The 15,140-nt window shown below is 46.6% G+C and overlaps 1 protein-coding gene across 1 annotated transcript in view; it reads right to left on the reverse strand.

The window, feature by feature from the left end:
* LOC110309748 (guanylate cyclase soluble subunit beta-2) overlaps positions 1-15,140 on the reverse strand; it is a 71,991-nt gene that overhangs the window by 3,885 nt on the left and 52,966 nt on the right. Inside the window, exons 13-16 of the mRNA XM_021182478.3 lie at positions 14,327-14,473; positions 12,812-12,966; positions 11,205-11,356; positions 7,430-7,528 (exon numbers count right to left, since the gene is read on the reverse strand). Of these exons, the coding sequence (XP_021038137.1) occupies positions 7,430-7,528; positions 11,205-11,356; positions 12,812-12,966; positions 14,327-14,473 (553 nt within the window). The remainder of the gene's footprint in view (positions 1-7,429; positions 7,529-11,204; positions 11,357-12,811; positions 12,967-14,326; positions 14,474-15,140) is intronic.

Genomic DNA, 15,140 nt, shown 5'->3' on the forward strand with positions numbered 1-15,140 from the left:
CATATTGTTGGCTCAATCCCTGGACCTTTATCTAATTTTCCTGGTGACATTACCTGGCTCTGGAAGAAGGATAGGCAATAGGTTAGCCAAATCCAAGGGTGGCTAGAAAAAAAGGGGTCATGGGTCTCAGAAATGAAGATTAATCGTGGAAGAGAGGTAAGGGTTCAATTCCATCAAAGAAAAGAGAAATCTAAGTGAGGGTACAAAGGGCACAATGGCATCTCCAGAATATGGAGAGAGAGTGTCACTTGAGGTCTGCCTCCTGTTTCTTCTCCATGGGCAAGGGAGCCCGTGCAGTGGAGGAAACACAGCTCCAACTTCCAGAACCTATATGTCCTTGAGTGATCGGAGCAGATTCTCTGCCCAGTTCTGCTGTCCAGTGACAGCATGGTCTCCTCAGCTACAAGGCTTCCCGGGTGCTATGTGTGTAGCGGCATCACCCATGCCTACCACCAGTGCCTGATGAGCATCACCCATGCCTACCACCAGTGCCTGATCAGCATCACCATGAGAGGACGCCTACATAGATCCTTTCTTGTCCTGCTCATCTCATGCTCTCTGTGGTGGTTTGACTGAGCATGTCTCCTGTCAGCTCATGTATTCGGATACATGGCCTCCAGTTGCTGGTGCTGTTTGGAGAGGCAAGGGCTTGTTTGCTGGAGAAAGTGTGTGACCGGTATGTGCTCTTTGAGAGTTTAGAGACTCACACCATTTTTAGTTCAGGTCCTCTGCTTTGTGTTTGAGGATTACAATTAAGCCTTCAGCTTCCTACTCCAGCTGGCATGCATGCATTCTGAGTGCCACCCGCCTCTCCTCTGCCATTCCAGATGCTCATCACTATGGAGCCATTAGCCAAAAGAAACTCTTCTTTTGTAAGTCCTGGTGTTTAATCACAACCACAGCAAAGTAACTAAGACACACACTACATACAGAAGGTCTTCTTTTGTAAGCTACTAAACATAAGTAGAACTGTAGGCACTATTACAGTTTTGTGCATAACTACACATTTATTTCCAAATGAGCCCTGGGCAAATAGTGGCTGTCATATAAACATCTGGAGTCACGGGACTGACTCCTGTTCAATGCATTCCTAAGAACAACTATGTGAAGTAGGTTCTGCAGGCTAACAAAAACAAATGCTTGTGGCAGACTAACACACCCCTAGTAATTCTGGATTCCACTGCTCTCTGTCTTTATGATGGCTCCTGAACCCAGCAGCTTATTAGAATGGTGGTAAAGCTAACCATCAATTCAGAGTCACAGACCCCATGCTGGACCTCCTGAACTGTCTTCAGGGTGATGCCCAGCTATCTGTCTGCCCACAAGCTATCTCACAGGAGCTTCTGTCACCCTCATACCCACTGCTCCCATGGGATCCACCTCTGGTGTGGCATCCCTGCCATGGCCTCCAGTGTGACAACAGTGACATTAGAGGCTGACCCTAGCACTGACAATCCACACTCATCTTTTCGTAACCCTCGAGCTTGTGCAGAGTCCATTTACACTTCCAGGTCCTGTTTGTATAGAGCCTGGCTGGGTTCACAGCCAAACTTCCAAAAAGCCCGAGGTTAAGAACAGCTGTGGCACTCCTGAGTCCTGGGTAAGAGATGTATGGAAAGTTTGACGGTCACACTTTGGAAAGACTCAGGAAGGCCTGGGAGCTGAGTATGGCACCCGGCCTTCCTGAATAGCTGGCCACAAACAGCTGAGCCCCAGTTAATTGGATGTCTGGAAAGACTCTGTGTTGCCTGGACTCTGTAAAGTAAGGGGTCAGGATCCTGGCAGTTAAGTGACCACAACCCCATCCAAGAAGCACTCTAACAGGGGGATTGTAAATGGTGGGAAAGCTGTCCTGCTTTGGAAGAGACAAGTGAGAAGTGACTTAGCAGGGCCATAGCAAGTACTCCACAAACCCTAAACTTAGACTATAACCTTTAACACTCTCTGGAGGAACAATTAAGAGCTGGTTTGAAGAAGTCCTTCAAACTAACTTTCTCTGCAGGGAACCTAGCAAGAAGATACCTCTGACTGTGGTTTCTAAGGAGGAGTCACCTCCAGAGAGGGACCCAGGCCACTTGCCTAAGCATTGTATGCATGCAGGTCAGCCTGAAAAGCATTACTCTAGAGTAGGGAGATTCAGTTAGGAGACAAGTTAAGGCAAGCTGAAATTTGCAAAAAAGCATTCATAGGGGGCCTGACTGCATGCCAGAAGAGCCTGCCAGCAGAGGCAGTTGGAAAGGCAACTTTCTAGTCAATACTGAAAGGCAGTTGCTTAAATATCTAAGCAAACATAGCCCAGTTCCTCTCTGGCTCAATATTCCCTTTTTAATCATACTGGAGAGGTTTTCTCACAGACTAACACCCAAATTCGCTGTCTAGGGAAAGAGAAGCCTGTTGTTGAAGTGTTCCCGGGGTTCTATAAGTCTGGCTTCTACCCAGAGCTTCTAATCGTCACAGCAGAAGGTTGCTTAATATGGGTTGAAGGAGAAATTAGGCTGGCCCTCAAGGAGGCATATGCATAGGGCTCCTGGGTGCTGCCAGGACTCAAGGAGGCATATGCATAGGGCTCCTGGGTGCTGCCAGGACTCAAGGAGGCATATGCATAGGGCTCCTGGGTGCTGCTAGGACTCAAGGAGGCATATGCATAAGGCTCCTGGGTGCTGCCAGGGCTCTGAGATTTTTTTTTTCAGGAGAAATGGCACCTACCAGGGCAAGAAGATTTCAAAGCTTTGTCTGCATCTGACACCCATGAGCCAAGTCAGCTAGAAAAGCATGCCCAAGAGAGCCACTGCGTGTGACAGGTAGCCAGATGGTGAGGTGGGCACAGATGTGACCAATGAGGGGAGTCCTGGGTGTTCACCCAGTCCCCTGATGCATGTGAAACAAGTAGCTCCTGAAGTGGCGAGGCCTTCTGACCTACGTTCTGCGTCTTAGTGGGCTCTGGCTGCCCATGGGAACACTTTCACTCACGATGTTACCCAAGTAAGGAGGTGTTGGGAGGAGGGGTCACTACTTTGGTGGAGCTATATCCTCAGAACTGAAATATTTTTTCCTGGAGGAAAGAAGAAGGGTGACACAATTCAGGAAAACAATAAAGCTTATAAGGCTGAGGAAGCTCTGAAATCTATGATTCACACAGCCTTTCCAAGGCTATAGTGAGAGAAGACTCTTGAGTGGAGCCTCCTGCAAGTTGGGTAAGAAGTTTTAGGGATCATCACTCATGCTGGGTGGGCCTTTTAATGATGTAGCAACTTACGATTCACCAAGTCTTCTGTGATTGGATGAAATCATGCCTTTTAGTTTATCATCGATGCCTTACCTGGGGTTATGTCTCCTCAGGGAATATTACACAGCTGCCTAAGAGCTAGGCAGGCCTGCAGACCTTTGAGACTAGCAGTAGAACCAGGCTGAAATCACACCTTATGCGCAGTAGAAATGGTATGGAGTAAAGAGCTGCATCTGCTGCCAACCCTAGAGAGAAGGAGATTGCCTACACCATGGGACATTCAAGTCACACTACAAGGGTGTGCTGGTCTGAATGAAAATGGCCCCCATAGATACATAGGGACTGAGGGGCATCATTGGAGGTGTAGCTTTGTTGGAGGAAGTGTGTCAATGTTGGGGGAAGTGTGTCAATGTTGGGGGAAGGGTGAGAGCAGGCTTTGAGGTTTTAGAAGTTCAAGCCAGGCCTACTGGCTAACTGTCTCTTCCCGCTGCCTGCCAATCCAGATACAGACCTCTCAGCTACCTCTCCAGCAGCATGTCTGCCTGCATACTGCCGTGCTTCCCACTATGACAATAATGGAGTGAACCTCTGAGCTGTGAGCTAGCCCCAATGAAATGTTCTCTTTATAAGAGTTGCTGCAGTCTCACAACAATGGAAACTCTAAATAAGACACAGGGAAAGTTGTGAAAGGGTTTGGGTGGCTGTGGAACCATGATCCATATGGCTGTCTGCTATATCCACTCCAGCAGTGACAAGCGTGACAGGCCCCAAAAACCTGGGCACTGTCCCGAGGCGAAAAGTTCACAGAAATTTAGTCTCCTGGAACCGTGGCACCCTGTATTACGAATGCTCCAATGTCCTTGCTTTAGTTGGTAAACGGATCTGTGTGCTTTCCCTTAATATTGCTTTATTACAAGTGCTCCTAAGGATTGATTTTTTGACATATAGCTAACTTAGATTCTAGGCAGTCCTTGATCCATCCCTGGGCATGGATAGCTAAGTCACTGCCCTACACAGAAATTTACCATTATCTAGGAAGAAGGAAGTTTGTGTTCTAAGGAGGAACCAGAGTAGATACTTAGAAATAATAGAGTTACACCCATATACAAGTATTTACAATGACCTAGGGGGAAGGTGGTCTATACAATAGACTAGAATAGGAACTATGACAAGGGCACGAAACCCTTACCCCTGGCTTCTAAGATTAAGTGGACCTTAGGTGGAGCTGTTTTTGATCCCAGTTGTTAACATTGAATTTTATCCCAGTTGGTTCCTGCCAGTCCTTCTGTGTTTGCATTCCTCTGTTTTGTGTAAGAATCCAGTAACTTCATTGTACCTTGCCGGGGTGTCACCCAACTTCCCTATTTTCTTCTGTATAAAAAGTTTGATGCTCGATTTGACAAATTACATTCAGATCCACATTCCCTTGTGTCGAGTCTGTTTGTCACCCCAATTCCTGCCGACTCTATGCCCATCTGCAGGAACCCCTGATTCCCATGGATTGACGGGGGCCAATTAGACCCGGTCCATGGCAGCTGTCTGTTCACTTCATGGGTTCTCTAGTACACACCTGATGGTTTATCACTCACCCACCATACATATACTACTTGCTACTCATGTGGAGCTACATTCCCATGTGATCTGTCATTAGCATCCACACTAATTTCACTTAGTTAAGCGAAATCATGTCAGGCAGTGCTCAGAGCAATTTGATGAAACATGACTAAGCACAGGAAAGTAAAAACCATTGTCTTGACTTGTAACCCCAAGTAGACTCACATGCATGTGGTCTGCTCACGGCAGCCAATCCTAGAGATCAAGGTGGGCTCCTCTCACACACTAGTTGTTAGCCTTATATAAATCACAGAGCCTTTCCAAATTCTCAGTTTCCTGCCTTTGTTGCTGGAGTGGGTAAGCCATTGCTCTGTCCTATGACTGAAGTGTCAAATCAGACAAGTGGGCAAAATCCCTCCCGCAGAGTCATCAAGCAAATGCTAGCTCTCTCCCTTCCAATTTTCCCCAAATAGAGGTGGTTTCTCTTTCTCCTCTCATCAGCCTGTGTGCAGAAAAGCAGCAACTGGATGAAACACAGAATCTGGGCAGCAGTGAGTTACTTTGACTCCTGCCTCTAAACAAGATGCCCAGCCCTACCCGGTCCCACTGGTGATCTGCCATGGAAGAGCTCTGTGCAACAAAAGTCTTCAAAATCCAACTGTTGACCTTCCTGGGGCCTGAAAAGCTTATAGACCTACTCTCCTGAGCAATACTGCCAGGCGTGGTGGCGCACGCCTTTAATCCCAGCACTCGGGAGGCAGAGGCAGGCAGATTTCTGAGTTCAAGGCCAGCCTAGTCTACAAAGTGAGTTCCAGGACAGCCAGGGCCACACAGAGAAACCCTGTCTTGAAAAACAAAAACAAATACAAACAAACAAACAAACAAAGGAATTCCAATACTGGAAGTCTCTTCCCTTTGAAAGGCTCACAAACCCTTGAACTGCCTCACACTTCCTGCTCATCCATCCTGCATGTGGATGAGGAGGCCCAAGGCCAAAGCCTCTAGAACTCCTGAACTATTTCTTTCCCCGTATCCCTTACCACTCCCATCCTCTTCCAATGCTTTCCAGGAAAACAAAACAAACAAAAACAACAACAACAAAAACCAACTTCTGGTCTCCCTTGAACTCACTAACCCTGTGACATCTTAGTGCATGGTACTGCCAGGAAGCTCCAGTCCAGAGAGCCATGCAGCAACCTGCATCCCAGCTTCAGCTTCAGGGCGCACCTCCAGCCTTCCGTGGTCTTCTCCACTACTCAGCTTTCTCCCTGGCTTCCAACCCTATCCAAAACGATCTTCCTTTTTTTCCATGTTTTCCATCTGGTTCTCTTGACATAAACACAATCCACGTGAAGTGAATGATCTCCTGCACTTAGTCTGGCAAAACCCAGCAAATCCTAGGACAGTACCTGGTCTGGTCACTCTGTTTTTGGAGTGAAGAGAAACATTTGTTGTGTGCATCTATGACTGTATCATCTTGTCCTTTATAGGACTGACAATACATGCAGGCCTAGGATGTCTGGGAGCACAGAAGAGAGAGAGAGAGAGAAATGCTCCCTGGCAATCATGGGTGACCTCTCTTCTCAGCTTCTCATAAGCCAGGACCCCAAATTCCCTTCATCCTTGATTCTAAATAAGGGAATCGCAAGTTTTCCTCTGTGATCTCTCTCCAGAGTTGAACTGATGATCCTCTCTTAGCCTTGATGCCTGGGATCAAACCAGAGGGGAACCGTTAGGTCCTGGGAGAATGCCCACTAATGAGGGCTCACGTGTCACTCAAGAAACTTTATCTGCTAAAAATGACAGCAGCTGAGTGCCTCATGTCATTTCTAGTTCACTGTCTTGGCTTCCTGCTGCAAAATATGTGAGCTATCAAGGGCTGCTCCAGGTGCCACGCCTGCAGCCTACAGCCTCTGTTCTGTCATTTTGGACTCTAACCCTCTGCAATCATAAGCCCAAAGAAACCCTTCCTTCTGTAAGTTGCCTCGGTCAGGATGTTTTACTACAGCAACACAAAAAGCAGCTAAGACAATGTGAATAGCCTGGTTTGAAGAGGGTGACAGTGGTTGCCTCTGTGCTGGCTCCACTCCTGGGTCTCCATCCTTCCTCTAACTATACGCTGAAAGCCACATCTTGTTATCCTTGAGATTGGCTTCTAAGAGAAGTGAAGGACTCATCAAGATGAGACAACTATGCCTTCTTTTACTACTAAGTGTGGAGCTCTTAATGCCCACTTCCTGCTGGTCACTCATACAGGACACAACTTCAAAGCATAGCCCTGGGAACCTTATGCTCCACTTTGCTCTTCCGTCCCCACCATGGGAAGGCATGCCACTGAGGGTTCTGGTGTCACTTGGTAGATAGGTAGATATTAACATATCTTGAGCATTTGTTTCTTTGCAGGTATTGGCTAAAGCTGTCCTTGGCATCTGGGTGGGGGTAGCTCAACAGCAAAGCTCATTGAGAACACAGTAAGCAGAAAGTCGGGTGCATCCTCTCCTAGGACCCTAAGTTCTAGCCAGACTGGCTTTTCCTGGATCTGTCTACCACTAGTTTCAGTGAGACACATCCTATCTAACCTGTGGTCTTACATGGGGTTACGGAGCTGAGTGTGGGTATCTGGTGAGGATATCTAGTACACACACTTACCATCCACTGGATCACTGTTGTAGACTTGCTGCTGGTGGTGGTCTGTGTTCCTCAGGACAGCATGGGGCTTCTTGACTTGGTTTCTAGGAGTGCTTGCTTCTGCAAAAAATCATAAGGGAAGGCACCATGAGACTTGGGGGATTTCTTCAGATGTCTCATCAACAGCAGCCCCCCTGAGTATGGCCTCGGGTTGTCCGATGAAGGACAGCAGGTCCGGTGGTAAAGTGCTGAGTCAGGAAGGCTGAGAGATTCAGAAAATATCCTCACACCCCTAAAAGCCTGCGTCTGAGAGCAAGGGAAGGAGCAATGTTTAGGAGACAGCTGCCCCCAAAAGCTCTTGCTTTCTTTTGGTCTCTATTGTCTGGTGAGGCTGTCACCTTCGCAGAGGGTACAGAAGAAGACACTGCCAAGCCTGTCTCTTTTACCGTCTCATTTTCCTCTCTAGACTGCCCTTCCCTAGCTCTGAACCTCAAGAGTTTAGACCCCATGCATCTTGGAGCCACCTGAAGTTCACCCTCCTCACATCTTGTGAATCGCCAGCATGTGTATCACCTGGGGACACGTGAGGAAAGACGTGGGTTCTGGAAAAGTAGGAGTTGCACAGCAGTGTTCCTCTGTCCCTTCTTCCTCCATCACTGGCTTTGAGAAACTCCATCATGTTTCTATGGATACGTAATGGTCACTAGGGGAACATGCCCAGGACCCCTTAGGCTACCATGTCCTTTAGAAAACAGAATCTTCCTACATGTCTCCTGAGAGCCCCATGTTTTTCCATTGCTGTTGGAGGCTTTGTAATTCATGAATTACAGAACAGCCCAAGAGACAGACATGCCGTGGCCTGGAAGCTAGAGAAGGTTTATGACAGGAAATCCAAGACTGCTAGGAGGGAAAGGGCTATGGTGGGGGCAGTGTGTGAAAAGCAAGTGATTGGTCCCATTGGAGGACGTTGTACAGGGGTGTGCATGATACGTTAACTGAATGGCACTACCTAGCCAATGGGGACAGAGAGGAGGCTGGTCTTTATCTCCCATTGGAGGACGCTGTACAGGATGTGCATGGTGCTTTATCTGCAAGGTGCTACCTAACTAATGGGAAGAGGGAGGTCTGGTCTTTCTCTAGAGGATAGGGTGCCTTTTCCCTCTGTTAAAAGCTATCCCTGGTGACTATCTGGTACCACCACACCCTCCAAAGGAGTGCCTTTTTCTAATCTGTATAGAGTCCTATTTCGGGCCTGAGACTGAGCCAGCACTTGCCTCTCTTTCCATAACCCCCCACCAGCCTGTTTCTTGGGCTCCGTAAGGTCTTCTAGACAGGACATTCTTGCTTATCTGTCACTCCAGGCTGCCCTTTTCCCAACTCACAACTGGGTTGGGTTTGGCTCTGTAAGCCAGGGCCAGCCTCTAGCAACCAGTCTCAGCCTGGAAAGCACTGGATCCCCTGCAAGCAAGTGGCATAGACCTGTGCAGGGACGTTTAAGCCAGGCAAACCTCCTGGAGGCTTCTGCCCTGCCCTCACCGCTCCCACCATCACACAGCATAGCCCAGATTCTTCCACCCACTTCAAGCACAACAATCAAGAAGAGGAAGGGCAAAAATATTCCCTGCATCATGAGAATGGCATGCAGCTGGAGGAGACGAGTGATGCTGGTGGGTAAGGCAACCAGAGCGTAGAAATGGGGCCGCAAACACTAATGAGCAGTGGGGCCACAAAAACTAATGAGCAGTGCTCCTGGCGTTTTAAACCAGGGATCATCTTTGTACTAGACCCTTCATCTCAGTCTCCATCTAGAAAACATAGCCTAAACTAACATCACCTGCCAGGGATGCTTAGCTGAACGGAAAGTAGAAGACAAGCGCCCTGAAATCCAATCCTGAAGCTCTGCAAACAGCCATCTCTTTGTTGGACCCACAACACTTTCAAGGAAAGGAGTTGTAGCTCACATGTCATTGTCAAGTGTCCTGTGTCAAGAGTCCTCCAGCATATATTAGCTATGTAAACAAGAGGCCCCTGGATTGAGAGCTTTTCCTTTGTGGTGCCTTGGAGCAGCTGGAGATTAGCAGGTGTTGGGTTGAGCCCACTTCCTTCTGCTTTCTGCAAAGGTGATAAGGGTTGTCCCTGCACAGAGTTCCCTCTCAGGCCAGAATTTTTCTCTTCATATGGCAGCAGTTGTAGGTCCCAAGTGTGGGGGATGGACCAGATCTTCTTCAAAGCACTGGGAACCTTGCGGTTGGATTCTAGCTTCTGTTATGGACACCACAAGCAAGACAGTAGCTCTTTGGTCCAACTTACTACCAGGTTTCTATCCAAAAGTCCCACGGTCTTTCTTATAGCTTAGAGAGTGATGTTTTTGTCTCTTATCCAATTTTGACAATTAGAAAAAATCGAATAAGGTGGAAGGTTCTAGTGTGTGAGGAGAGCCTGTCTGGGAGCCTCTGCTGGGGTGAAAGGGCAGGGATAGCTATCAGAAGTTTCCTAGCACAGGAGCATCTCTGGGAAAGTTCTTTTCATTGGTGGACAAGCACATGGAAACTGAAGCAGAAGCATCCTATGAGGATGAGCCCATGGGCTCCAGGATGTAAGAGTCCAGGGAAAGAAAGCTGAGCTGTCTTATTTATAATATCCAGAAGCTGGAAAGAACCCAGAAGAAGAATGGATACAGAAAATGTGATACATTTACACAATGGAGTACTACTCAGCTATTAAAAACAATGAGTTTATGAAATTCTTGGACAAATGGATGTATCTGGAGGATATCATCCTTAGTGAGGTAACCCAATCACAAAAGAAGTCATTAGATATGTACTCACTGATAAGTGGATATTAGCCCAGAAACATAGAACACCCAAGATACAATTTGCAAAACACAAGACAATCAAGAGGAGGGAAAACCAACGGGTGGATACTTCATTCCTCCTTAGAATAGGGAACAAAATACCCATGAAAGGAGTTACAGAGACAAGGTTTGGAGCTAACATGAAAGGATGGACCATCCAGAGACTACACCACCCAGGGATCCATCCCATAATCAGCCACCAAACACAGACACTATTGCATATGCCAGCAAAATTCTGCTGAAGGGACCCTGGTATAGCTGTTTCGTATGAGGCTATACCAGTGCCTGGCAAATACAGAAGTAGATGCTCACAGTCATCTATAAGATGGAACACAGGGCCCCCAATGGAGAAGCTAGAGAAAGTACCCAAGGAGCTGAAGGGGTCTGCAATCCTATAGGTGGAACAACAATATGAACTAACCAGTACTCCCAGAGCTCGTGTCTCTAGCCGCATATGTAGCAGAAGATGGCCTAGTTAGCCATCACCGGGAAGAGAGGCCCCTTGGTCTTGCAAACTTTATATGCCCAGTACAGCGGAACGCCAGGGCCAAGAAGTGGGAGTGGGTGGGTAGAGGAGCAGGGCAGGGGGAGGGTATGGGGAACTTTCGGGATAGCATTTGAAATGTATATAAAGAAAATATCTAATAAAAATATTATTAAAGAAGAGAAGAGAAGAGAAGAGGAGAAGAGAAGAGAAGAGAAGAGAAGAGAAGAGAAGAGAAAAGAAAAGAAAAGAAAAGAAAAGAAAAGAAAAGAAAAGAAAAGAAAAGAAAAGAAAAGAAAAGAAAAGAAAAGAAAAAAGAAAAGAAAGCTGAGCTGAGCCTTGCGGCTGTCCACTGCCTGGATGCTGCCTGTCAGACCCAATGACCTAATGACCACTTCAGACACATCTGACGATCTCAGTGAGAAGCATCCAGCACTGGGTCAAGAAGATTTCCTTACCCTTTCCGTCAGCGAGAGCTGAAGGTCGCCCCATGATCTCATCCTCGGTGGCATTCAGGTTCCGGATCAGAAAGTATGTGGTCATTTTTCCTTTCCCCTTCACCTCTATCTCTCCTCTCGTGACAATTTCAAACCCTTTGTTTTCCAGAGCCCTAGATGAAGAAAACCAAATGTGTCAGGTATCAAAGACCACAGACAAGTCCTGGACCCACAGCAAGGAGGGTGGCTCTGAGGTGACACCTACAGCCTGTGGGGACATCAGGGTGAGGGACCCAATGGGGAAGGAGAGAGGTATGAAGGACCAGTGTAAGGAGCAAGGTGCCAAAAGCTGGTAGTGGCCATAGGGGACCACGGACCTGTCTCTACCCTGTCATTTGTTTTTTACTCTCCAGCACCCTAGTTTTGTGTATGTCCTTGTTCAAGATCCAGCTCAGGCATTTCCATAAAACCTTCCTTTCTGGATACTGACATCCCCGCCCCCCCTCCCCCAGTCTCCTACATCCCACTCTCTAATTCTGCTGGTGGGAGAGTAGAATGGTTAGAGCAGGAGTCTGAATCTCACCAGCTCTTCCTGACCTTCTCAGAGACGATGCAAACCGTTTTGTTGTTGGTTGTTTTGTTTTCTTAGATTTCTTTCATTTGCTCTTTTTTTTATTGAAATAAATTTTTCATACACTATATTCTGATCAAGTTTTTCCCTTCCTTATCTCCTACAATCCTCCCACCATCCAACTCCATGCTTTCTCTCTCTCTCTCCCTCTCTCCCTCTCTCTCTCTCTCTCTCTCTCTCTCTCTCTCTCTCTCTCTCTCCCTCACAGTGAAATTAAAAACAAAAACAACAAACAAAAAAATCCCACTGGATTTTTAAAATGTGTTTCACGTGAATAAGAGTGACAGTGGCTTTTCTTCACAGAGCTATTCATTCAACAGCAAAGGAGTTAACCAGTAGAAACTTAAATATAAATATGGCCAATCCTATCTACTCAAGAGACAGTGTCGGGTTTGTTCTTTACATCTTTACATTTGTTCTACTTCAAAAACAACTACGAATTCTCTTTCTTCCTTTGACAAATCAAGCCAATAAGATTTTTCTCTGAAAGACCAAGGAGTGACTGCTTCAGGCACCAAGAGCTGTAATCTCTGTCATGATTGCCTGATTCTTCCACTCACAGAGACATCAGCTGTAGACAATATGTAAATAAAGGCATAGCTCTTGTATCACAGAAACCTCACTGCTAAATTCTAGCTTCTGTTTGGGGTCACACACACACACACACACACACACACACACACACACACACACACGCACACGCGCGTGTATGTTGCTTCTTCATCCAGCTCAGCACAGGTTGTTTCCCCAAAGTCCCATTGTCTTGTCCCAATAAAAGGGTTTTTTTTCTATTTTTTAACAAATTGGATTTGCCCTGGGGGTTATAGGATTGAAAATAAGTTTTGGTAGAAGGCTCATAATATTTCCTGTAGCACCAGAGAATAAGCAGCCCCAGAAGCAGCCCCTTCCTTTCATGTCCTTCCCCATGTTGCTAGGCAGTAGGACGGCTCTGGGAAACTGGCAGGACAATGAAGGCCTGAGTAAGTGGATAACTGACCTGTGGGCTGTGGGGCTCAGATGCACTTTGTTGGGAAGCCCGTGACTTTCCATCCTAGAGGCTGTATTTACGGTGTCACCAAACAGGCAGTACCGGGGCATCTTGTCTCCCACAACACCTGCTAAGACTGGTCCAGTATGGATTCCCACTCTGATCTGTGTAGAGAGAACGTCACTGAAAGGAGAACACAGAATCTTCCTGCCTTTGCTTTAAAGACACGGTTCAGAGCTAATGAAAAGACACCTATTAAAGCAGTTAGCTCTATGACAAGTGCACATGTCGCTGCGACCATTTCTGAAATGAAATATAGAATAGTCCACAAAGTTATCTTGTGCCCTTTTCTAGTTAGCTTCCCCCAACCTGCTATGAGCATAATTAAAGCATTCCTTTTGGAGGGAGAAGGGAAGCCTTCAAGTCTTAGAAAGCTAATGTAGCATAGGATGGGGAATCTCAGAAAGCCCTGAGGTTCACAAGGTCCTCCAAAGGTTGTAAAAGTTGCAATGTCTGTGGGAAAGGGGAGCTGTCTCTGCAGGGGCTACCTGAAAACAGTGCCGGAGTTGGGGTCCAGGTAAGCAGCCTCCCTCAACTGCCACTAATGCTTGGGTAGGCTTCATAGTGTTACAGCTGCATTTGATGCTCCCCAATAAACTCACTGCCTCACAAAGCTAATCTTAGCTCGGTTGCTCCTTTGGCCTGTTACTGGTGTCCCACACGAGATCAAAATTCGTTTATGTCTCTCAGGGAAAGTCCCACAACCCCACCCACCTTCCAAAAGAGAGCATTGATTTCTTGTTTTATCAAAGAGTAATTTATATCTGGATCCGTGTAAACAACATTTTTTTCAGATTCCTTTACAGTGTCACATAGATCCATAGTCATAATTTTTATTGTCCAATAGGAAGACTGGAAGAATTCATTCCTCCATGCTTCTCTTTGTAAATATTTAGGTTATTTCCAGTTTGAAGCTATGATAAGTATAGAAGCTATAAACACTTTGTGAGATACATTTTGAACATGTGTGTTAATTCTTTTCAGGCAAAGTAACCTAAAAATGTAGATAGATGCCACCTGTGTCATAAAACAAATGCCTGTTTAATTTTCAGCAAAGTCAAACTTCACCAAATTATCCAAGTTTGCCTCTCCAGGTCTCCATTTTTATCAGTAACAGTTTACACCTCAGCTGGGCTCTGAGCTGTGGGGACGTGCCAGACAAGCATTTCCCCAAGCCAGAATCGTTGGCTGCTCAGTAAAGCCAAGTCCCCGGCTCTGATACTTGAACAAATTATAAATGAGGTGTGCTCAGCACCATCCTGTCACAGAGAAGATTATCCTTGAGTCACAGGAAAATCTCAAAAGCCAATAGTCTCCTCTGGGGTCTGGGGAGGCTGAGCCTTCTTTGTAGCTTTCCTGATTAGGAGCATGAGCAAGAGAAGGGAGGACTTCTGATGGATGATGCTCTGTGAACACTGTAGCACACCCCAGACCTGACCCGGGCACAGCTCCTTTGCTCCCTACCTGTATGGGTTCCCCAGTGACAGGATTCATCACTTCTCTTGCAGAAATTCTCATCCCCAGAGCAAAATTAGCAACTCTTTGAGCATGACTTTCAACAGGTACTGGTACTCCACCTACCACCATGTAAGCATCACCTATTGTTTCTACCTGTCGGAGTGGGGGATGGGGTGGGGGTAAGGGGGAGAGGGGTGGGGCAAAAACAGTGTTTAAGGAGCACTACTAACACTTACAGCTACCAACACAACTACAATACCAAACACTTACATGTGCCTGCCATTTCCTAGACATTGCCAATAAGATCTTTTTAAGCTATTGATTCTTCGCTGTGGAAATAAAGAGCAGGAAGGAACACAGGACGGCCAAAAGCTCTTTATGATTTTTGTTTTTGATTTTCTTTCAGTGCCAGGGATGGAACCCAGGGTCCCACACAGCTAAGCAAGCAACTTCCTCTGAACCATACCCCGACCTCCTTTCTGCTTTTGGAAAAAAATGAATCCCAGAGAAGATGAAGTTCCTGGGTGGTCATATGATGTTCTATCATAGATAGTAAGTTATGTAGATGAAAGTCTCTGTTGAGCAGGAGACTAAATGCCCTGGAAAGTGCCATTTGCTGCTCACGGGCACCAAAATACCATCTGAGCATGGGTATTAAGAGAGGAAGGATTCCTAAACCACTTCTCTTAGTCCCTGTGTGCCTTCTCCTTTTCAGAATAGTGCAGACACAGTAAAGGAAGACAGGATTAAGTTCCTCTCTAACCTGATTCTAGAAGCAGGCCACATCATACCCATGCACACCCACACTCTCGCACAGGCG

Source organism: Mus caroli, unplaced genomic scaffold (assembly GCF_978045245.1).
Source record: "Mus caroli unplaced genomic scaffold, Mus_caroli_1 scaffold_12, whole genome shotgun sequence".
In the NCBI taxonomy this organism is placed as follows: domain Eukaryota; kingdom Metazoa; phylum Chordata; class Mammalia; order Rodentia; family Muridae; genus Mus; species Mus caroli.